Source organism: Schistocerca gregaria, chromosome 9 (assembly GCF_023897955.1).
Source record: "Schistocerca gregaria isolate iqSchGreg1 chromosome 9, iqSchGreg1.2, whole genome shotgun sequence".
In the NCBI taxonomy this organism is placed as follows: domain Eukaryota; kingdom Metazoa; phylum Arthropoda; class Insecta; order Orthoptera; family Acrididae; genus Schistocerca; species Schistocerca gregaria.
Window position 1 is genome coordinate 145520376 of NC_064928.1, and position 23116 is coordinate 145543491.

Below are 23116 nucleotides of genomic sequence, written 5' to 3' on the forward strand. Positions count from 1 at the left end.
CCTTTAGCCTTACATTACGGTGATCATGGAGTGCTAGGGTGCTTTAATCCCACTAGATAGATCTTGGGCCTTATGACTTTGTGGAGGAGCCAATGTGGCCGGCGGACTAAAAAGTTTGAAGACCCCGGCTTTAAAAAGTCTAACTCCCATCCATTAAACAGCTACAAATGTCTGACCACAAATGAATCATCGTGTTAAATATTTGAAGTTAACCCTTTCAGACCGTCTGGCTACAACTGCGTACATTAACTTTTATTGTGGCTTACAGCAACGGAAGCATTTTTCCCGGTCGAAAACTGAGGTATACATTTGTGAATGTTCACCATTTTCATTATTCGTAATTGCTGCTAGCTCGTGGACATCACTATGAAAAAATAAGCAAACAAGTGTAGCAGTGCCCAGAGGGATCGCGACCAACAGAATACACGGAGTTGGTTGGTTTACTATATTCCACTGTATAACTGAATATCGTCATTTGAGGTTACTTTGCTCCACTTTTTACAGATTTTTTTAAGAAAATAGTTTAAAAACAGGAGTTCCTTAATGTTTTTGTTTCTCAAAATGATTTGATTAGTTACAACAATCTTTTGCAAAGTAATCTGTATTTATATCTCTTAAAATAACCTTTTATTTCTATTTTGGTGCAAAGTTTCCTTGCCCTGGAGATACCTTGCACCGGATGCCTAAATTTCATTAAAAATGAGGATTACAGAGGTCTGGAGTTATGTTTGACCATAGGAATGAAAGGGAATAAAGCAATTACTAAAGAAATAAGGACTACAGAGTACTGACCATCAGAATTAAGTAAAAAATAACAATCTCTTTAGCAGAAACAAATTTTATTATCAAAATAGTTTAACAAATTAAAGATTTAACACAAAATATAGCCTATATTGTGAGTTAATAGTTCCAATATCCTTCAGACTGTGGTATGGAGAATAAGCCACGTTTGCTTATCTGTTCTGGAGGATGAATGGTGCAAATTATTTCATCAAAGTCATACTTCATTTCATCTTTCGGCATTGGCCACTTCCATGATTCCTTAGACTTTTGCATTGAACTTATTGTAACTCCACCATCGCTTACATCAGTAATTAATCCAGGAAAATAATCCCTCTCAAATTTGAAGATCACATACTAGCCCACAGTGTGCACAACTTCGGCCTGGTTAGTAACTGGGTTTCATCCACTTTAAACTCTACAGTTGTTGGTGACCTTACTTGAGATCTCAGATAATCCGTATCTTCAGAAGAATCTCTGGGAGAGATGGCATCAGAATCTTCTCCTGAACTACTATCTTGATTTTTGTGACTTCTTCTGTATTTCTTCAAAACATTTTTGTGAATTACTGTCACACTTTGACCAGGTGTGACTGAAAGCTTCTTTCTTCCTCTGTTACTGCCAACACCAGTAGTCCATTCAGTTCTCTTATTCTCAAGAGCTTCAGTGAAAGAGTCTTGTACCGCATCTTTGTCCCAAGTTCGTGAAGGAAGACGGCAAAGAATTTCATCAACATTCATTGGATAAATGTTGCACTTTTGAAAACCTGCCATTAGCTTCTTTGCGGAGTTCTTGCCAACTATATCCATTAATCTCTTTGACAGGAATGAGAAATGCTGTATCTGCAAGACAGTGTCTTTGAAACCTTGCTTGCTACTTTTCCATTCTGTAAGGACCTGTCTCCAGGCCTCTTTCATGGGGCCGAAGAAAGAAGCGTTCAAAGGCTGTGTAATGCGAATACTGTTTGCTGGTAGTCGGATGAACGAAATGTTATTCTCACCACAGAACTCTAGAACATAAGTTGTCAAATGTGAGGACAAATTGTCACAGATTACTACTTTCTTATCTTCGAGCTTTTTCAATCTTGGTAGCATCAACTTGGTGAACCACTCGCTAAATGTATTACTGTCAAACCATCCTCTAGGACCATGTGAGTAAAGGCAGCCAGTGGGCCCATTTCCTGTCCATGTAGACCATAATGTGCTGATTTGTAAACAACAAATGGAGGCAAAACTTCTCCCTCAGCACTGACAGCAAACATTACAGATATGCTGCTTTTGGAGGAATTACAAATGTTTTTTGAATATTTTGAACCTCTTTTGTGAGTACTTTCTTTTTCCCTGGATCGTCGGTTAGCTTGGTTTCATCAAAATTCCATATATTACTAGCTGGCACATCTTTCAGTTCAACTTGCAAATGTTCAACATATTCTCCGAGAACACCCTCATCAACTGCAGCTCTACTCCTTTCAATGTTGGTTGCAAAACGTCCAGAAAGTTCAGGGTGGCGTTTTGTGAAGCCCAAGAGCCATTCATAGCCTGGACCATTGTCTTTGAATCTAGGAACTCTACGTCCTTGTCTGGCAAGGTATGACTTCACAATCATTTCGAGTTCCATTGGAGTAACAGGGAACTCATATTTACTCAACTGCAAAACACGTTTTATAAACTCTGCTTCTTCTTCATTAGTAAAAATCTGTGGGAATTCTGGACGTGAATTACTTCCTTCCTTTGACTTCAGTTTATCAATTATGGTTCTTCTTGGGATATTAAAAAATTTTTCAGCTTTCCTTTGTGATATCTCCTTCCTCCTAATGTCTTGTAGGAATTTCTCCAGAGTTTTTGGGCTGTAATCACAGACTCGCATATTTCCGGCCATTCTCTTATACTTCCGTGGCATTTTCACCAGTCTGAAAGAGATTACAAACATTTTTCACTGCCAGCAGCACACTACGGAGGTAAAATAAGTCAGAAATGTTCGTAGATGTGGAAGAAATGCACCCTGAGGATTCTTTGCACCACTTTTTTGTGGTGAAATGTTTCCCCAAAATAAGAAATTTCGTAACGTACAACAATAAATTGACAATGACACAAACAATAGTCCATCAAACGAAAAACTACGATACTTTTCAGCAACTAGATGTTCTGGGTAATTAAAATAATGGTGACTGAACTTCACAGTGACCAGTTCACCCTGTGAAAAACAGATTTTTCCAGCTTAATTTTATACAGGCTTATGAACGTCTTTACTAAGATGCTTGTGAAAAATTCAAAATGGCCAATAACTGAACATGCAAGCAAGATTCCCAACCTGTAAGTACTACCTTTCATAGAAAACATTGTTCACAGATATACAGCAAGTAGTATAGCATCTATGAACCAAAGAAACGTTTTTCTTCAAATGGAGAAAAGTTCGATCCTATGGAGCAAAGTAACCTTAAATGACAGTACTGTTATTGTTATTTTTCATGGTAATTATTGAACGATCAATTTATTGTTTGTTACAATAGAGTATATTTTGTAATTAGTTATTTTAGTCCATAAAAATGAAATTTTGTGTACAAAGTATGTTTTGAAAACGGGTACACATCTTTTTATAAATCTTGCATCTAAAATCATTTTAAAAAATCACCGAGAAGCATTACCACATAAAGAAAAATTTTCCTTTCTCGGGAAAAAATTCGGGTCTGAAAGGGTTAAGCATGTAAGCAAGAAAAAGTTTGAAATTACTTTTGAAGCTTGTTGGAACTCGCCGAGTTCGCTCATCCTCAAATACTGGATGAACATACAGTCTGGGTGATTTCCACACCATGAGTTATCCTGCCTCAAGAGACGTACACAGGTCCTAACTTGTCTAATTGTATTAAACTTTTAACATTCGATTATACCTCTTAATGAGTAGAGTATGACAGAGTCATAAATTTGCTCAATAATTACATGAAATATGGAAAAATCTAAGATGTGTTGCCCTTGAAAACTGTGAGACAATCTGGAGCTGGGACTGTGCACCATTGACCATGAGCAGGGTCTGCCATTTTGTAACATAGGTGAGCAACACTTGGCACATTGTTGGCACAGACAAAGCTAAGATTGTTTACCACTGTTTAGTAGGGATGTCGCATGGGTGGGTGTGTACAGATGAAAATATTAATAGAGTTCAGTGAGCGTGGCCATACCGTGGGAGATTCGTGAAATTCTTAAAAAGCAAATGAACCATCTGCATACCTCTCAATGCACGTAGGCTTACAAGGAAATCCCCAATTTGACCTCATATGTTAAGGAGAAAAAATAAGCAATTACGTTATTCTTGGAATCCCAACAATATGAAAAAAATATAATTTTAAAAATTTTCACGAAATCAACCTTCACAATCATAGAAGAAGAAATTAGCCAAAAGGGAGCGCTCAGTTGTTTTAAGAAGGTGGTTGCACTTTGGTGTACAATTTTAATAAATTTCACAAAACTTAACTTCATTATCTCAGAAATCAACGAATATAAGAAGAAATTGGTAAAAAGTAAACAGTTGTTTTAAGGAAATGGTTTCACTTTGGTACTACTAGGATATACAGTTTTCAATCAGCGTCATTTCATGTGATACATTTGAAAAGAAATTCGCATTTTTCCTTGAAAATTCCGTTAACTCATAATGCCTAAAATAAACTATAGTCCTATATAACAAGCAAGAAGCGGCTTAAAATTTCATAAACTTTGTATCAAAACTATATACTGCCCCAGTGCTTTCGTTTCGAGGCTATTCACAATAGCAGTGGTACAGACTCAAATTTACGTTACAGTAGCTATAGATATACTTAGTTTCACTGTCAGTGATCCCCTTGACATGGCACATGTAAAAAAACTGCATGTCCGAATCTCCTGCAACTGCATAGCACGCTCATTGCGCTGACTTGCTGCGAACGCTATAAGTGACTGCTGCAATGCAGTACATTTGTAGAAGTACCTCAGTGTACCACCCGATGTCTCTGTCTTGCGGCAGCATCGGTGGTTTCATGCTAAATGCATTGGTACGTAAAAAAAAGTGAAAAAGTGGTGAAACTTCCTGGCAGATTAAAACTGTGTGCCCGACCGAGACTCGAACTCGGGACCTTTGCCTATCGCGGGAAAGTGCTCTACCAACTGAGCTACCGAAGCACGACTCACGGCCGGTACTCACAGCTGTACTTCTGCCAGTACCTCGTCTCCTACCTTCCAAACTTTACAGAAGCTCTCCTGCGAACCTTGCAGAACTAGCACTCCTGAAAGAAAGGATATTGCGGAGACATGGCTTAGCCACAGCCTGGGGGATGTTTCCAGAATGAGATTTTCACTCTGCAGCGGAGTGTACGCTGATATGAAACTTCCTGGAAGATTAAAACTGTGTGCCCGACCGAGACTCGAACTCGGGACCTTTGCCTTTCGCGGGCAAGTGCTCTACCAACTGTGCAGGAGAGCTTCTGTAAAGTTTGGAAGGTAGGAGGCGAGGTACTGGCAGAAGTAAAGTTGTGAGTACCGGCTGTGAGTCGTGCTTCGGTAGCTCAGTTGGTAGAGCACTTGCCCGCGAAAGGCAAAGGTCCCGAGTTCGAGTCTCGGTCGGGCACACAGTTTTAATCTGCCAGGAAGTTTCATATCAGCACACACTCCGCTGCAGAGTGAAAATCTGATTCTGGAAACAATGGTGTTTTCGGGCAGGAAGTTCCGCCCCCTCCCCCCATGCAGCTTTTTTCGGTCTTGGCTCTCCGGGATGCTTCCATTGGGACGATTGGGCTTTGGTTTCGACGTCAGAACTGTAAACCCATGTTTCGTCACCAGTTGTGACCCTTTTGACCAAACCAAGATCATCATTGGCGTCATTCAAGAGCTCCTGAGCCATGCTCATGCGACAGTTCTTCTTATCGAATAAGTTTTGGAACAAACTTCGCTGAAACACGTCTCATGCCCAAAACATCGGAATAAATTGCTTGACATGAGTCGACCGAAATGCCAACATCCTCTCCAACTTATCTTACAGTAATTTTTCAAAACAATTTTATTCACAGGTTCGACGTTATCATCTGTTGTGGATGTGCTGGGGCGTCGAGAATGAGGTTCGGCATTGGCATCTTCTCAGCCATCTTGGAAGAGCTTGTACCACTTGTAAACATTGCTATTTTAATTTACAGCAGACTCACCGTATGTCACTGTCAACATTTCAATTGGTTTAGAGCAATTGGTTCTGTTTTTCACACAAATTTTGAAGCAAAAATCTTTGTTCCATTTTTTATAATAATCGAAAATCGCCGAGCACACTAAGACATCTTTAACCTTTCCGTCTGTCAAAAACAAACCAAGTATGCTGCACACTTGGAACTGTGTGCATACTTTCGGGACATGTGTACCAACATAACAAAATAAATCGATAATCGTATGTACGTTGCCTGCGCAAGTTTAAAAGTGACCTTATTTTTTGAACAGCCCTCGTAATGACACTCTACTGTGAAAAGTATTTGAAATAGCGACAATTAGTTCGGAAGAGCACATCTTCGTTCATCTTTGACATCAAACTCTGATGTAGGATAACACACTAAACCATGTTGCCTCACACTTTCTGCAACAACGTATTAGGACCCCGATTGACATGCCGTCCACAAGCTGGTTGCAGTATTGCTGCACCCGCTCCTCCCTGCCGACACCTGACGTCCTGAGGCCATCCAGTGTGTGAGGGTTTCTACAAACTTCTTCTGGTCCTAGGCTTGCTCAGTCGGTTTCATGTCAGCCGATATACAGGGCATCCCATTCCATTTACACCTGAGTGTCTACAAGTGCTTTACCATCTTAATGGACGAACAAATCGAGGAAATGTTGACTGCAGCGGTGGACAACACGTTGGAAGATGCTGTCTCACTACTGTTCATCCTTCAAATCTCCTTAGATAGCGATTAGTGGCGCGTTACACCCACACATTGTAACAGTCCTAAACAGCACTCTCGCCCTTCGTTGATGAACCAATAGAGACTGCATGCCTAGGGTGACCAGACGTCCGGATGAATCCGGACATGTCCTCCTTTATAGCCCTTTGTCCGGGGTGCGAGCGTATTTTTACAGTGTCCGGCTTTTTCGCAAAGTTGTGCGTAATATAGTTAAATTTACAGTTCGTCCCGTTCTATTGCTCTTTTCTTAAATACTGGCTCAGCATTAGTGATAAACACGCACGAGGGCGGTGTTAGTAGGTGGCACCAGGATCGTCGATGTTATCGTTGATCGACCTATAAGCGAATGCAAACATCGATTATTTAAAATATCGTATCTTCGATTTGTATTGGCTTGGCTTCCTGTAGTGCACGTGTGATTTGTGAATGTAATTTTTAACCGAGTGAGTACATAAAATATTTGACTATGCCTAAACGAAAGTGTACATTTTCTGATGTCCTTTCCAGCAAATATCCGGCTTTAAGAAAGGGAGAAATGAATTTGGAGCGGAATGTAAGATATGTGGGGATTGAACGTACGTCTCAGTGGCCAATAAAAGTAAGAAATAACTCGACAGATTAAGTGTCATGGTTTTATTTCATTCTTTCATACTCATTCAATTTAGTTATATTCGGAAGGTTAAAGTGCAGTTTACATGTCGTCAGCTGCTGCTTGAATTGTAGATGTTGGTAGCGGTGCGTCTAATGAAGGGAGGTGAATGGTCTTACGTTTTTCGCTTTGTAAACAATTCCGTGTTGTTAACATAACAAAACAATTGACACCTCACTGTCACCACAATCAATACTTTTAATTTTTTTATATTGCTCAGCTAACCACCACCTGACCATCAGCAACAATTAACTACTAGTTATGCCGGTAATTCCCGGCAGTCACGTGACTTGTCCAAAGCTGACGGGTGGTATCCTCATCTGCAGTTGACCCGTTTGATGTGTCCTCTTTTTTCTTCCTTCGTCCTCCTTTTTGAAGCTGTTTGTTCTCCTTTTTAAACAATTGCATCTGCTGATCCTATGCATGCCCGACATGTGCTCTGCCTCCATAGTCTTCAACCTTGATGATTAAGTGTCCGAGGAACCCTACTTTAGCCAGTGGCCTGATACCTTTTATTCAGGTCCCATTCCAAGGAAGGAGGATTAGGGCTTAACGTACTGCCGAGATCGATGTCATTAGAGATGGAGCACAAGCTCTGGTTGTTTCAGGGTTGCGGAAGGGAACGGTCGTGCCCTTCCAAAAGAACCATCCTGGAATTTGCCTAGAGAGATATAGGGAAGTCACGGAAAACACAAATCAAGATGGCCGGACTGTGGGTTTGAGCCATCGTCCTCCCAAATGCGAGTCCTGTGTGCTGACCACTGTGCCACCTCGCTCGGTAAAGGTTTCACTCCAGTTGCTACTCTGCCCATCTTCGTCACGCACCATTGGTGAGGCGTTTGTGATGTTGTTCGTAATGGATGTTTAGAGCAGAGGTCTGCACCACGATTTCCCATTTAAATTTTTTGTTATCGTCAGCGCTGGATCAGGAAAGTCGTGCTTATTACACCAGTTCATATAATGTAAATTTAAGGATGAAAGTAGTCACACAATTGGTGTTTGGATAGAGATACTGGATGTTGGAGGAAAATCTGTGAAGCTACAAATATGGGACACGTGCATAGTGCAGTTACTTTTAGCCAAAGGGGAAAGGAATAGACGGTCCAAGGGACATAGTTGAGCCAAAATTGAGCTTGCAACTGGTCAGAATGCATTGGATCTTCTATACCTATGAGAATTTGGTAGTACTAGCAAGTTGTTTTGAGTGGGGAGTATTTGCAGAAGCGAAGCGTATAGAACTCAAGGGGATCAGAATTTTAATCAATGGAACTAAGTGTAACATAATAGGACCAACCTTCCACTTGCCAGCGTCAATTTCAGGAGTCACGCAATTGAATGTTACACAGCCACAGCTGTACTGGTCAGAAGCCACTTTAGAGTTTTATCCAAAGCAGAATTTGACCTTGTTAAATCAAACTCTGGAGCCAGGTCTGTTGAGATCCATAAACCAGTTCATTTTAGAGCAAGAGTGGAGCATATCAGCCAAACAGCTTCTGCAACATGTCGCTCAGTATAGGGAAAGGTAAGGGCAAGTAATGATCACTTTGAGCACCTCTGTGCCAAGTTTCATCACAGCCTCAACTTTGTTATGTGTTGTTTTCTTTCTGATCAGGTGGACAGCTAATTCCAAGTGGGAACCAAGGGTAGTCCAAGTCCCAGTGTATTGTGAGACGAGTAGGTAAGGGGCTGATCGAGCAGTGGTCGTCCAGTAAGGAATTTTTACGTTTTGTTTCATGTCATGGTTCTAAGGGGAACTAGACCACATTTAAGTTTTCTAATAGTAAGGAAATATGCCATAGGTGCCGATCCAAACAAGTTAAGAGCTAGTTAAAGGTCGACCCAGGAACCGGGTCTTTCCGAAGAGGGGAATAAAGTAGCGGCACCACAGTTAAAGATAGGGAAGTTATTAGATTCAGTGCAGCATTTCTGAGCACGCAAGTTACAGCCAGGCATGGGCCTATTGACAGTAAGTTATGCTAACCAGCAGCTGCGAAGGAGAATGGAGGCCAAAGGGCCATCGAACCACTGAAACGCGTAAATTCAGCTAGCGGTTTGGATGGCGTAAGTTACAGGCAGAAGGGGCCCACTGGTGCCACCTAGGTGTTGTGAGTACGTGACTTGGAGTGGCGCATTAGCAAAACAGGGGTGTACAGCCGAGTATAAATAGGTGCTGATTTGTAACAAGATTCATTCAAGTGTGGCAGCTCTCCTAGATGGCAGGGCACATCACACCACCAGACACATGCAGCAGCAGATCGGTCGCCAGTGTTCCAGTTCACACCGGGTCGTTGGTTCGACCCTCTGAGGCCGACACAGGGTCCATAGCCAGTAAGCCAGCAGTGGGCCACTCTTCGGCTCGCTACCACGGGCATTCCTGGCTTCCAACCCACGCCACAGGCATCCCGGGGTGAGGATCACAGATTCGGATGCCAGATCGCAGTCACTTGTGGTCACCGCAATCTCAGCTACGCAAGCAAGGAAGGACGCAGTGGGCTGCTCGGGGGCTCCCAGCGGAGTGACGCTGAGTCAATTGGGAAAAAGATCGCTGAGTCGGCTGCCAGTACAGCCCTTATGACACAGCCCTGCAAGGCCGACACTCAGCAGCACGTTGCACTGGGTTGCTGGGGCGATGGCCTCAGCGTTGCGGGACCCTGTGACATGGACCAAGGTGAACAGGCCACTGTAGTGGAAACAAATAGCTAGGACGAGTTTTAATACGGTGCCTTCTACCTCTTCCCGCTACATTTGGTCATCCTGATACATTCGGTGGCAGAACCCGCCACTACACTGCTATCAAATTACTGGGGGTCTCTCGCAGGGGTGAAAGGTGCTGTGGCGAAGAAAGGCAGTGCTGTAGATGCAGTCAGGCCATTAGCCTGGTCACAAGCTTGTGCCACAAACTTATAGCTTTTAAATAGTCATCAATGATGAATAAGGTCATTCACGAGGGTTGTCCTTAAAATAAGGATCCCATGGTGCAACAGTCCTGAAAAGCGCTGTTATGGTGGATCCCACGATTCTGTAGTGTACCTTGGTTCCCACACTCCAAATCCCCTCCCTAGCGAGCTGCCTGCGGAGCTCAGTCTTGGCTTGGCAGCTGTACGTGATGGATCTTACCCCTCGCTTCGCCCGCCAGGTGTGAGCTGCGCTTGAAGGAAAAAAAAAAAAAAAAAAAAAAAAAAAAAAAAAAAAAAAAAAAAAAAAACCACACTGCGCCGGCAGAAATCCGTTCCCACCTATGAGAAATCTATGGAGACAAGTGTATGAGCGTACAATTCGTGCACAAATGGTGTACAGAGTTCAAGAATAGGCGTACTAACGGCCAGGATGAGGAGCGTTCCTGGCGGCCATCTGTTTCTGACGAAACAATCGCAAAAGTGGAGGCAGCAGTGCTCTCAGATCGAACAGTGACGGTTTGTAGCACTCTGAAATTATCCCTGATGTCACCAAAACCTCTATTGACAAGATTTTGAAGGAATGAATAGGGTATGCTAAGGTTTGCTCGAGGTGGGTGCCAAGAATGTTGACCGAAGACTACATACGTCAACGCTTTGAAGCGGCCCAAGAACGTCTTCAAGATCACGGGACTCGTGGCGAGGAATACCTCGACTCCATCGTCACTGGAGACGAGACTTGGGTGCACTACCACACACCCGAAACCGAAGAACAGTGCAAACAATGGAAGCATCCAGAGTCGCTGAGACCCGGAAATTCAAACAAACGCAAGGTGTCGGCAAAGTGATGGCAACAGTGTTTTGGGATACGAAGGGGGTACTGTTGTGCGAGTTCTTGTCCACCGAGTACTGCGAGACACTGCAAAAATTTTGCCACCCAATTCAAAACAAGTGGAGAGCAATGCTGGCCAAGGGGGTGCGTTTGCATCAGCATAACGCTCGACCATACACCAGTAAAGCCACCAACGAGCTCATCACGTGACTACCATCTCTTCCCTGACATGAAGAAACATCCAGGTGGAATGCATTTCGGCGACAGAGACGAGCTGGAAGAAGCGGATCTCAGGTATCTGCGCGGCTTGGCGGCAGATTTTTTTTTTTTTTTTTTTTTTTGACTCAGGCATTCAAAAGCTCGTGCACCACATGCAAAAATGTTTTGCCCTCAGTGGCGACTATGTAGAAAAATAGGTTAAAGTCTGAACTTCCCAAAAATGTACGCATTCATGAAAAAAAACATGTTTTACACTGTGAAAAAAAAATTGTGAACCTTATTTTATGGACACCCCTCACAGGATGACAGCAAAGAGTCATCTTTTAGAAATGAATGCAATATCATAAATCGATACCACCCATACCAGTGTTTCACAGTTGGCAATGGAAACGCACATTTCTGACAGATGTCGACAGTGGTCACACGCTGACCTGGTGCATGCAATGCGGCGTGCCCGCTGAGCCACGCCTTCAGCAACTCCTCCTATGAGCGCCCCCTGCCGCCGCGATATAGGATGGCCGGCGGCATCCACACGGCTGCAGTCTTCCACAGTCTTCAGTCTCAGTCAGTCCGCTCGTGCATTAGTAGCGGAAGCCTCCGTTTGCATGACGCTGTCGTAATATCTGGGCTTTATTGTTGTTAGTTCTTTTGTAAAGTTTCCTTGCAATGCTTGGAAAAAGCTAGAAATTAAGTAAAACTTATGTTTATTGTCGTTTGCCGGCCGCGGCGGTCTAGCGGTTCAGGCGCTCAGTCCGGAACCGCTCGACTGCTACGGTCGCAGGTTCCAATGTTCGAATCCTGCCTCGGGCATGGATGTGTGTGATGTCCTTAGGTTAGTTAGGTTTAAATAGTTCTAAGCTCTAGGAGACTTATGACCTCGGAAGTTAAGTCGCATAGTGCTCAGAACCATTTGAACCATTTTTGAGCATCTGACGATGACATCATGCTACCGGAACGAGTCATGCTAATAAAATATTAGTGAGAAGTGACTATTGCAGTATACATTATTTCATAAATATCTTACAATACAGTCGCAGCTATTAAATAACATCCATATAAGATGGACAAATTCAGGTGCGTGCTTTTGACCATATAGATGAGTCTACGTCCTACTCAATCCTCCGTACACCATTTCCTCGCTCCGGAAGACCCAGCTGTTTATGGCACATGCGGAGTACGCATTATGGAGAATCATCTTTTAATAGAGTGTTTTGTATTCTCACAAGTGGGCAGCAGCAGATTTAAGTGGGGACTTGCCATCCATTTTAGCAGTTGACGAGGTCCGTGTGGTCTGTATTTCTCAGTTTTGTGAATTTTCCAACCTTCACCCTAAGATCTTATTTTGGAGTGTTCCAGAGTGGATGGCTTATCCTTTATTGGTCAAGCGATCAGGCACCCACGATTTTGTGTATTTTTTATGTCTTTCGGTTTTTTTCTCTTTTAATTCATTATTTTAGACGCGATGATTGTACTGATTTGAGTGTGCGTGTTTGTGTGTGTATGTGAGAGAGAGAGGGGAGGACAGTGAGGGTGAGAGACACAGAGGGGGAGAGAGAGAATGAGAGAGGGAGAGAGAAAGAGAGAGGGGGGGAGTGAGGGGGGCAGAGATCGGGCGATGGGGGGAGAGGGGCAGAGGGAGAGAAGATACCATGTAGGAGGGAAGAGAGGGGAAAAGGGGGGAGGGAGGAGGGAGGAGGGAAAAGGATGTTACGGATTTCTAATAACCATACTCGTCTCAAAGACATTGAGACGATGATGTCTTGCACGCAACAGTATCATTGTCATCGTCATCTTCATGTAACTTGAAATAAGTGTTCTATAATTCTTTCACTGTTTGTAACAGCTGCTGTAATTTGTGAATGTCAGAAGTATTGCTAGTAATTTAGTAACAATTTATTTGTTTGCAGCAAAGTACACCCCATTCTGGGACCACGTCCTCGCTTTCTGGAAGTTGAGGAATGAACCGAACGTACTCGTCTACAGCTTTGAGGAGATGAAGGCGGTAAGTATTTTTTATATTGAACATAAAACGAGTCACGGTAAAACATGAGTATCAATGTGTTTCACAGATGTCAGCGGTCTTTTGGGACCCGTGTCGGTCTTAGATATGACGCAGGTTAAAAAGACTGCGACAGAAGCTTTTTTTGACAGCTCATTATTAACATAAAATCGAAGTTTCTCGTGACAATATCCGTACATAAAACAACTTTGGTTTACTTGTCGCGTCAAGTCTGGTTTTCGACAAACCCCTCCATTGCCCTCGTAAGGAAAAAAATGACTGTCGTTGCTGCTGTTGTTTGACCATTTACAGCCCACGAGGGTATGAGAGATTGGTCGATGTACGTCATCATTACGTCACACTGCCAAGCTGTGTGCTGGTGCTCTGGGAGGAACGTAAAGAGTTCGGCGCATTTCCTTGTGTCTTCTCCGCGTAGTTAGCTTCCACGCACCACTAACAAACGGACCACGCCTACTCATTATACCCGATATCTTCCAAATCAATGTAAGAGCACGGCTTGGCCAGAAACAGGAGTGACGGAAGTGGTAGTTCCAGATGAACGAGCGTTTATAAGAAAGTAGCATTTTTGGTGCGGGTCGTGCGAGTTATGTTCTGTTTATGTCAGCGTAGTTTGCAGACACCGGTTGGAGAAGCGAAATGGTAATCCGAGGGTCATGGGGAGGCGAGTCCCTTTGTTTACTGGCAAGTGATTTATTTTAAAATTTTGCATCAGTTACACTGCAAATAAACCGAAATACACAATGTGTTGTATTTTTAATATTTTCATAAAAGGCATGAAAAGGAAAGACAAAGGACATTTAGGGATAGCAAACAAATTTCCAAGAAGGGATTGTACCTGTAGCATCCAACAGGATTCTGAAAATATCTTTCCAAGAAGGGATTGTAGTTAAAGTCTATGGGACTTCGTATTCTATTATTTTGTTTTTGCCCTTCGATCAGCGTTACGCTTGCTTAGGTCCAGACGACGCAATGTGAGAGAAACTTTAAAAACGAACATGTAATTCTAAAAATATAGCGTTATAACGTGTTCAAGACGCCGAGAAAATTACTACGATCCTGATTTACGATGAGTATTACCTCAGATTAGGCAATGAGACACTTAAAGTAGTAGATGAGTTTTGCTTTTTGGGCAGTAAAATAATTGATGATGGCTGAAGTACAAATGACATGAAAAGTAGACTTGCAATGGCAACAAAACCGTTTCTGAAGAAGAGAAATTTGTTAATGTCAAGTATAAAGTTATGTGTCAGGAAGTCTTTTTTGAAACTGTTTCTATCGAGTGTAGCCATTTACGGAAGTGAAACATAGACGATTAAGAATTTGGACAAGAATACAATAGAAGTTTTTTAAATGTGGTACTGCAGAACATTAGATGGGTAGATCATGTAACTAATGAGGAAACACTGAGTAGGATTGAGGGGCAAAGAAATTTGTGGCTCAGTCTGACTGGAAGAAGGGATTGGTTGGTAGGACATCCTGCGACATCAAGGAATCATGAATTTAGTATTGGATGGATGTGTGGGGGCTAAAATTCAATGAAATGTCATCTATATGGGCTTTCGGAGCCGAAGGCCCACTCCTGTACCCATGATGACTGCACGACGCTAAGCTTTACACCTTGCCTGGGCACGTCAACACCGAGATTGGACTGTTGATGACTGGCAATATTCTGCCTGGTCGGATGTCTCCTTTCAAATTGTGTCGAACAGTTGGACTTGTACGGGTATGGAGACAACCTCATGAATCCATGGATCCTGCATGTCAGCAGGGGACTGTTGAAGCTGATGGAGGCTCTGTAATGGTATGGGGCGTGTGAAGTTGGAGTGATATGGGACCCCTGATACGTCTAGATATGACTGTAACAGGTGGTACGTACGTCAGTATCCTGTCTGATCACTTGCTTCCATTCATGTCCATTTTGCATTCCGACGGACTTGAGCAATTCCAGCAGGACAATGTGACACCTCGCGCGTCTATAATTGCTACAGAGTGGCCCCAGGAACACTCATCATAGTTTAAACACTTCTACTAGCCACCAAATTCCCCAGACATGAACGTTATTGAGCGTATCTGGGATGCCTTGCAATGTGCTGTTCAGAAGAGACCTCCATCCCTGGTACTTTTACGGATTTATGGACAGCCCTGCAGGATTCATGGTGTCATTTCCCTCCTGCACTTCTTCAGACATTAGTCGAATCCGTGCCAAGTCAATTTGCGGCAATTATGCGTGCTCGTGGGGGCCCTACACGATATTAGGCAGGTGTACCAGTTTCTTTGGCTCTTCCGTGTACATTGGTGCCTCTTTTTCTAAATAAATGTTCCTTGTACCTGACACTGTAATTCTTTTACAGTTCAGGTTACAGGATTTAGAATTACATTAGGATCAGAATTACGAGATTTAGTGGACACCACTGAAGCTAACGGAAAAATTATGGAATGAAAATGAACACAAAGAAAACAAAAATATTGGCACTCGGAGGAACTAAAGAAAAAAATGCTAAATGGAAAAATATTAGAACAGGTGCAAAATTTTAAGTATCTTGGTACTTGAATTACGCAACCATTACGGCACCTCACCTGAACCTCTCGATACCAGCTATATTATACTGTGTTTCTGCAAAGTAGTTAACGTATTTATGAGACAATATTCAGATTTGATTTCATTTTTGATACATCGATAGGTTTATATTGCAATGATATTATTTTTATGTGTATTCTTTCTTTTGTCAGTATGATCTTTGACTTACTTGTAACTTTGATTTTTGGGCGCGTAAGCGATAGTTAGTTACTTGTTAGAGAGTCGGACCTTGAAAAAGGTCAAGTCGTGGACGCCATGTTGGAAAGACGAATATTGTCGTCAGCTTATAAAATGTGGACTTTAACAGTGACTGTGAGGAAAATGTTTCCAAGTATGTTTTGTATAGTGAAGTGATGTTTTGTGTTTACGTGATATTGCAATAAAAGCAATTAAAAGCAAGTGTAACTTAAATTCGGAGTGCTGACTGCTTTTTTTACATCACCATTGTGCAGCAAAAGTGTGATCTTCAAGGATGGTTTGTGAAGCGCATCTACAAAACTTTTGAATATAGCAATTCTGCTCTTTGCATCCGAGCTTGGAATCATAGTCACCAGAATTTCAACGATTTAGCCATGATAATAGACCAGCGTGGGAAACACAAAAAGATGAGTGCCTAGTTTTTTCATCATTACATGAAATGACTATTAACTGTGCTCTAATGACACCTGTCACATAATATGACTGATGTTGCCCGAAAATGCAATATTTAGCAGCGTGAGTAACACCACAATCGTTATTAAAATTTTGACCTTTGTTGTGGTAGGGTTGTTAGACTTGGAAGCAGGATAGACACCGACTGGAAGTGCAGTACAGAAATTAAAACAAGGATAGCAATGGCAAGATAGGCATTTTATAAGAAAAGGAGAATTTTCTGCAGCAGTCTGGACAGAGAACTGAGGAAAAGACGGATAAAATGTTTTGTATGGACTTTTCTTCTGTATGGCGCTGAAACATGGACTTTGAGGAAGAAAGACAGAGAAAGATTGGAGGCTTTTGAGATGTGGACATGGCGGAGGATAGAAGGAATAAGTTTGGCGGACAGAGTAAAAAATGAAAAGGTACTGAAAAGAGTGGTGGAGAAAAGACAGTTACTATATGTAATAAAAAGAAGAAAAAGAAATTAGATTGGGCATATATTAAGAAAGAATGATAGACTGATAAAAACATTTTTAGAAAGTTGTGTAGAAGGGAAAAGGAAGCGAGGAAGGAAGAGATTTCAGATGGACGGTACAACATACAATAGCCTTAAGAAAGATGCAATGGATCGCAGAAAATGGTAAGGCAGAGGACATGCTAATATAGCAGAACATTGATGATGATGTACCTGACACTGAAAGGTCTTCCAGTATGTCCTATATAATAAACTGGACACGTATCACAGGTGGTTTTATGAACTCCTTAACTGTGTATAGTAGCAACTGTGGACTTGATATTAGGCACAAGATTTTGTTTCAAGTTATTGTTAGTGGAAAAAGTAACCTTGCATCCATATTTTTTAACAAGACGACGACGAATTCTACAGGAAATGGGGCCTAAAAATGGAATGGAGAAATCTTTTTGTACTCCTTATTGTCAAAAACAACGCTCATGCGCAAAGTAATCACTTTAGCGTTGGTTTTAACTTTGAAACCTCTACGAATGATGATAGCCGTTATTAACTGCAATAGGTTTTATTAAATTCAGCTCTTGATTAAGCTTGTGAGATGACAAAGGTATAGAAACTGCACAGTGAATGGCTGAATGGAAAAATGCATCTTTATGGGAATGAGGATGCACTGAACTAGCAGGCACAATCTGATCTGTGTTAGTGGTTTTTCGAAAAATTCCGAAGGAAAGTCTGTCACTCTCAACAGCAACGCTAAGGTCCAAGTAATAAAGCTGACGATTGTTATTTTCTAATTCACAAGTAAAGTTGATTTTTTATAGAAGACTATTAAAAATTTCAAACAGCTTTCAGTTCCTTCCAGGGAACGGCTGTATATGATCAAAATGTCGTCTACGTACCGAGAATACGACAGAATGCTCAGATCAGCAACTGAGAAATTATTAAAGAATTTTCCTTCCAGCGAATTTATGAAAATATCGGCCAAGATGCCTGCCAGGGGGTTATCCATTGCCATGCCGTCAGGCTGATGGTATAGTTTGCCATTGAAAACAAAATGGTTGTATTTTACTACTATTATTAGCAAACGAATTAGGTCAGTGACTTGCTCATCAGAAATACCCTTTTTAAAAGTACGTAAGTTTTTTTCAACAATGTCAACAGCTGTTTGAACATCTACATTAGTATACAGGTTCGTAATATGTACTGGAAACAATTTAGTGTCTTGATCACACCGCAAATCTTTGATCATATTGATTTGATTTTGACTATTGACGACAGAACAATTATTTCGAAAAACAAAGGAATTTTTTAAATTTTTTCATGAAGAAATCTTGCTAACTCATGAAACACACTGTTCATACTGTTTACAACCGGACAAATCGGATGTCGAATTTTATGTACTTTAGATTGAGAACGCATTTTTGGGACCTGTGGATTCGTATTAATAAGTGGTTGTTTTTAAGAAACGGTTTACAAATGGGTAGGGCTATTAATGGTAAATCTAATTTCTTTTTGTATCTTGGGGGTCGGATTGTCATCTAGTTCCGAAACATTATTCTCTTCAAAAGATTGTAAAGTTTTAGACACATATCCGTTCTGAGTAGCAACGATTAAAGTATCCCCTTTGTCAGACATTGTTATAAGGGCATTGTTTTCTTAGCTTGACATCAATATTTTTAAACAATTTTTTATCGCAATGATACTGACGGAGCTTTTAACTGCATGTTTCTCAAAAATACTACGCACATCATGAGCTACCCTCGTTTGTGGAGAAGTGTCTAATTTAATCCTAACAAGGCCAATTTTTAGATCTACAATCATATTTTCTATAACATTTTTGTTCTGAAATTCAAATAGCTCTGAGCACTATGGGACTTAACATCTGTGGTCATCAGTCCCCTAGAACTTAGAACTACTTAAAACCTAACTAACCTAAGGACAACACACACATCCGTGCCCGAAGCAGGATTAGAAACCTGCGACCGTAGCTGTCGCGCGGTTCCAGACTGAAGCGTTTAGAACCGCTCGGCCACTCAGGCCGGCTAACATTTTTGTCTGTCGGCTTAGGCATTGCATTGTATTTAAGCCCTTTTCCCAACATGGCAGTTTGTTCTGGCGACAAACTTGATGTACTATTTCGTAGGGTTTCTTAAATTTTTATTCTGAATGAGACCTCTTTGGAGGTGTCGAAACTTGGGTCAGTGTACCAAACAGCTATTTGCAAACGGTTGGCTGTGTGATTCCTGTGCTGAACGTATGCAGGGTTGCTGTGAGACGGTAATTCAGAATTAATACAAGAGTTTTTTTAGAGGCACATATGAAAAATTTCTGTGTGTTACAATATAACAGGATGTTTTTATTTTTTAAAATAACTAGATTCTAAATTGTCAATTTTCCTATTAAAGTTACTGTCTTCATTTATGATTCAAAGAACAAAGAAAAGCAAAACACAAATGACTTCCTTAAACTTTATTTCTTTCAGGTGATTAAAATGAAATTATGCTGAATATGTAAAATAACTTTATTTTATTGTGAAACTCTTTTCAACTTTTAGGTGCATTTTGAGATTAGTACATGTACAAGAGCGTGCTGGAAAGTAATGCCTCAGAATTTTTTATTCTGTTCCCAATATCGGTTGAGATACTCGTATTACACGTCACGCACATTATTCGGTCCATTTTCCCGCTTCTCTGACGCAAGTTGCAACCCTGTGCCATTAGAGGGCTCCAAATTGTACCGCATAACATGGCGGCACTTGACGTGACTATGTCGATGCGTGAGAAACACACTGGACTCGCATTCGGAAGGACGACGGTTCAATCCCGCGTCCGGACATCCTCATTTCGGTTTTCCATGATTTCCCTAAATCACTCCAGTCAAATGCCGGGATGGTTCCTGTGGTGTCACCGCCAGACACCACACTTGCTAGGTGGTAGCCTTTAAATCGGCCTCGGTCCGGTAATATACGTCGGACCCGCGTGTCGCCACTATCAATGATTGCAGACCGAGCGCCGCCACACGGCAGGTCTATAGAGAGACTTCCTAGAACTCGCCCCAGTTGTACAGCCGACTTTGCTAGCGATGGTTCACTGTCACGACAATTTAGCATGGCCTTCATCTACGTCATTTGCTGCGACCTAACAAAGCGCAATATTCAGTTTCTACGGATGTATTCTGAACAGATAATATTGCGAATCATGTACCGTCAAGAGCGACGTTCATCATTAATGGATTAAAGTTAAGTATCAAACTAATTACGCCCGCTTTCTGAATTCTAATTCCTTGTCATGTTCCTGACCTGACGTCAGTATAGTCCTTCCCTCCTCACGCCAGCCTGCGTGAGCTAAAACGCGTGCATTTCGGCCTCCTCTAGTAACACGTGTTGGCTCTTCTGCCAACACAATAGTTCCTCTGAAAGGGCACGGCCGACTTCCTTCCCCGTCCTTCCCAAATCCGATGAGACCGATGACCTCGATGTTTGGTCTCTTCCTCCCAACAACCCTCCGTGAGAAACAGCCTGCTATAATCGAGTTTCTAATAGCAAAAAACTTTGACCACACATGAAGCACCCTTCAGCATGACAATGCCAGCCCATACACGAGCGCTGTAACATCTGAAATAATACAACACCACGGGTTCACCGTCATGGATCATCCTCCATACGGGCCCCACTTAGGCCCGTCCGATTTACATCTGTTTTCAATACTTAAAGAACAGCTTCGAGGATTTGAGTTTGGTAATGACGAAGCGGTGCAAGCAGAAGTGAGGTCGTGGCTTCGTCAACAGAGTCGAAAGTTCAACTGTGACCGCTATCGTTGGGAGAAATGTGTTCGTCGCCAGTGTGACTGTATACAGAAATAAACATGTAGACACGACAAATAAAGATGAAGAACTCTTTTTTTTAATTTAAAAAGCTACAAGAGTTTTCACGTTGAAGATTTTAAGGCGTTACTTCCGTGCACGCCCTCGTATAACAGCTGGTTGCTATTAATAATTGTTACTACGGAACATCTGAGTTTCAAAAACTTCCTGGCAGATTAAAACTGTGTGCCCGACCGAGACTCGAACTCGGGACCTTTGCCTTTCGCGGGAAAGTGCTCTACCATCTGAGCTACCGAAGCACGACTCACGTCCGGTCCTCACAGCTTTACTTATGCCAGTATCTCGTCTCCTACCTTCCAAACTTTACAGAAGCTCTCCAGCGAAGCTTGCAGAACTAGCACTCCTGAAAGAAAGGATACTGCGGAGACATGGCTTAGCCACAGCTTTGGGGATGGTTCCAGTATGAGATTTTCACTCTGCAGCGGAGTGTGCGCTGATATGAAACTTCCTGGCAGATTAAAACTGTGTGCCCGACCGAGACTCAAAATCGGGACCTTTGCCTTTCACGGGCAAGTGCTCTACCATCTGAGCTACCGAAGCCCGACTCACGCCCGGTCCTCACAGCTTTACTTCTGCCGGTATCAGCGCACACTCCGCTGCAAGGTGAAAATCTCATTATTGAAACATCCCCCAGGCTGTGGCTAAGCCATGTCTCCGCAGTAACTTTTCTTTCAGGAGTGCTAGTTCTGGAAGGTTGGCAGGAGAGCTTCTGTAAAGCTTGGAAGGTAGGAGACGAGATACTGGCAGAAGTAAAGCTGTGAGGACCAGGCGTGAGTCGTGCTTCGGTAGATGGTAGAGCACTTGCACGCGAAAGGCAAAGGTCCCGAGTTCGAGTCTCGGTCGGGCACACAGTTTTAATCTGCCAGGAAGTTTCATATCAGCGCACACTCCGCTGCAGAGTGAAAATCTCATTCTGGAAACGTCTGAGCTTTGTTCACAGACCTTGTTTTCCTTGGCCCCAGAGTGGATTCCCAGCAGAGAAGATGAGCGCCGCACCATTGCCTGGTGCAGCTGAGACCACGAGATGCCCCTGGTCCTAGGTGTGATTGCTCTTACAATCAATCTGTGATTTGTTGAAAGGATTTGACGCCCTAGGTCCGCAATGTCGCTGGAGCTGGACCTTCCACTTGTGTGGCTATGGCCACATGAGGACCTGGATGCTGATCATAACTACTGTGGTCTGTTGACAGGACCTGTCTTCGGTGGTGCACAGAGTGGCCGCCCACCTGGGGAGACCTGTGCCGGAGGACCAGCTGCCGGCGCTGCTGGAGCACCTCAGCTTCCAGGAGATGCGCTCCAACCGGGCCGTCAACTTCGAGGAGAAGGTGGAGAACGCTCGCCAGGACCTGGGCCTCCGACCCGCGGCCTCCGAGGGCCTCAGGTTCATGCGTAGCGGCGCTGTGGGCGACGGCCAGCAGCGGCTCTCTGAAGACGTTCGCCAGAAGGTCGACGCCTGGACTGACGCCTGTCTCGCCGGGTCCGGCTTCGATGGGCTCAGATGATTGCGAGGAGCAGGCGTGCACACCTAGCTACCAGGGAGAAGCTGCCGAGTTCAACGCCAGTGCTGTTCTGGCGAAACCTCTCTACTAAACACACACACACACACACACACACACACACACGCACAAAAATCAAACATAAGTAAAGAAGCACTATGATGAAACAACTGCACATTGTACAATGAAGTAGATGAAAATGTATTTCAACGAGCCAAATAAAATTTTCTGAGGTTTCAGTTGCGCTTATGCTACATCCTTCTGCCCTATCTCATTTTACGATGCAATCACTTAATTCTTTAGAATGCTGCCACGGTTAACGAACTCTAGTGTTCCTAAAGTCTGAGTTCATCTTCACAAAAACTGACACCCAAAACATGACTACAAAATATGGTCATATCAATAGAGTCTCATATTTTAAATGCTTTCGTGAAGTCCTTGAAGCTACGGTTCAAATGGTTCAAATGGCTCTGAGCACTATGGGACTTAACATCTGAGGTCATCAGTCCCCTAGAACTTATAACTACTTACAACTAACTAACCTAAGGACGTCACACACATCCATGCCCGAGGCAGGATTCGAACCTGCGACCGTAGCGTTCACCCGGTTCCAGATTGTAGCGCCTAGAATCGCTCGGCTACTCCGGCCGGCTGAAGCTACGGGGCAAGACAAAATAGCAAAAAACATTCCTCTCAAAAAACTAAAGAGAGCCTATGGAAGAAACTAATAGCTGTTCAATAAAAATGCTTGCCCAAAAG

At 42.7% G+C, this 23116-nt stretch overlaps 1 protein-coding gene across 1 annotated transcript in view; it reads left to right on the top strand.

The window, feature by feature from the left end:
• Positions 1-22488, top strand: part of LOC126291822 (luciferin sulfotransferase-like) — a 60252-nt gene extending 37764 nt beyond the window's left edge. Inside the window, exons 6-7 of the mRNA XM_049985523.1 lie at positions 13184-13278; positions 22052-22488. Of these exons, the coding sequence (XP_049841480.1) occupies positions 13184-13278; positions 22052-22363 (407 nt within the window). The 3' untranslated portion in view covers positions 22364-22488. The remainder of the gene's footprint in view (positions 1-13183; positions 13279-22051) is intronic.
• The last annotated feature ends 628 nt before the right edge of the window (positions 22489-23116 follow it).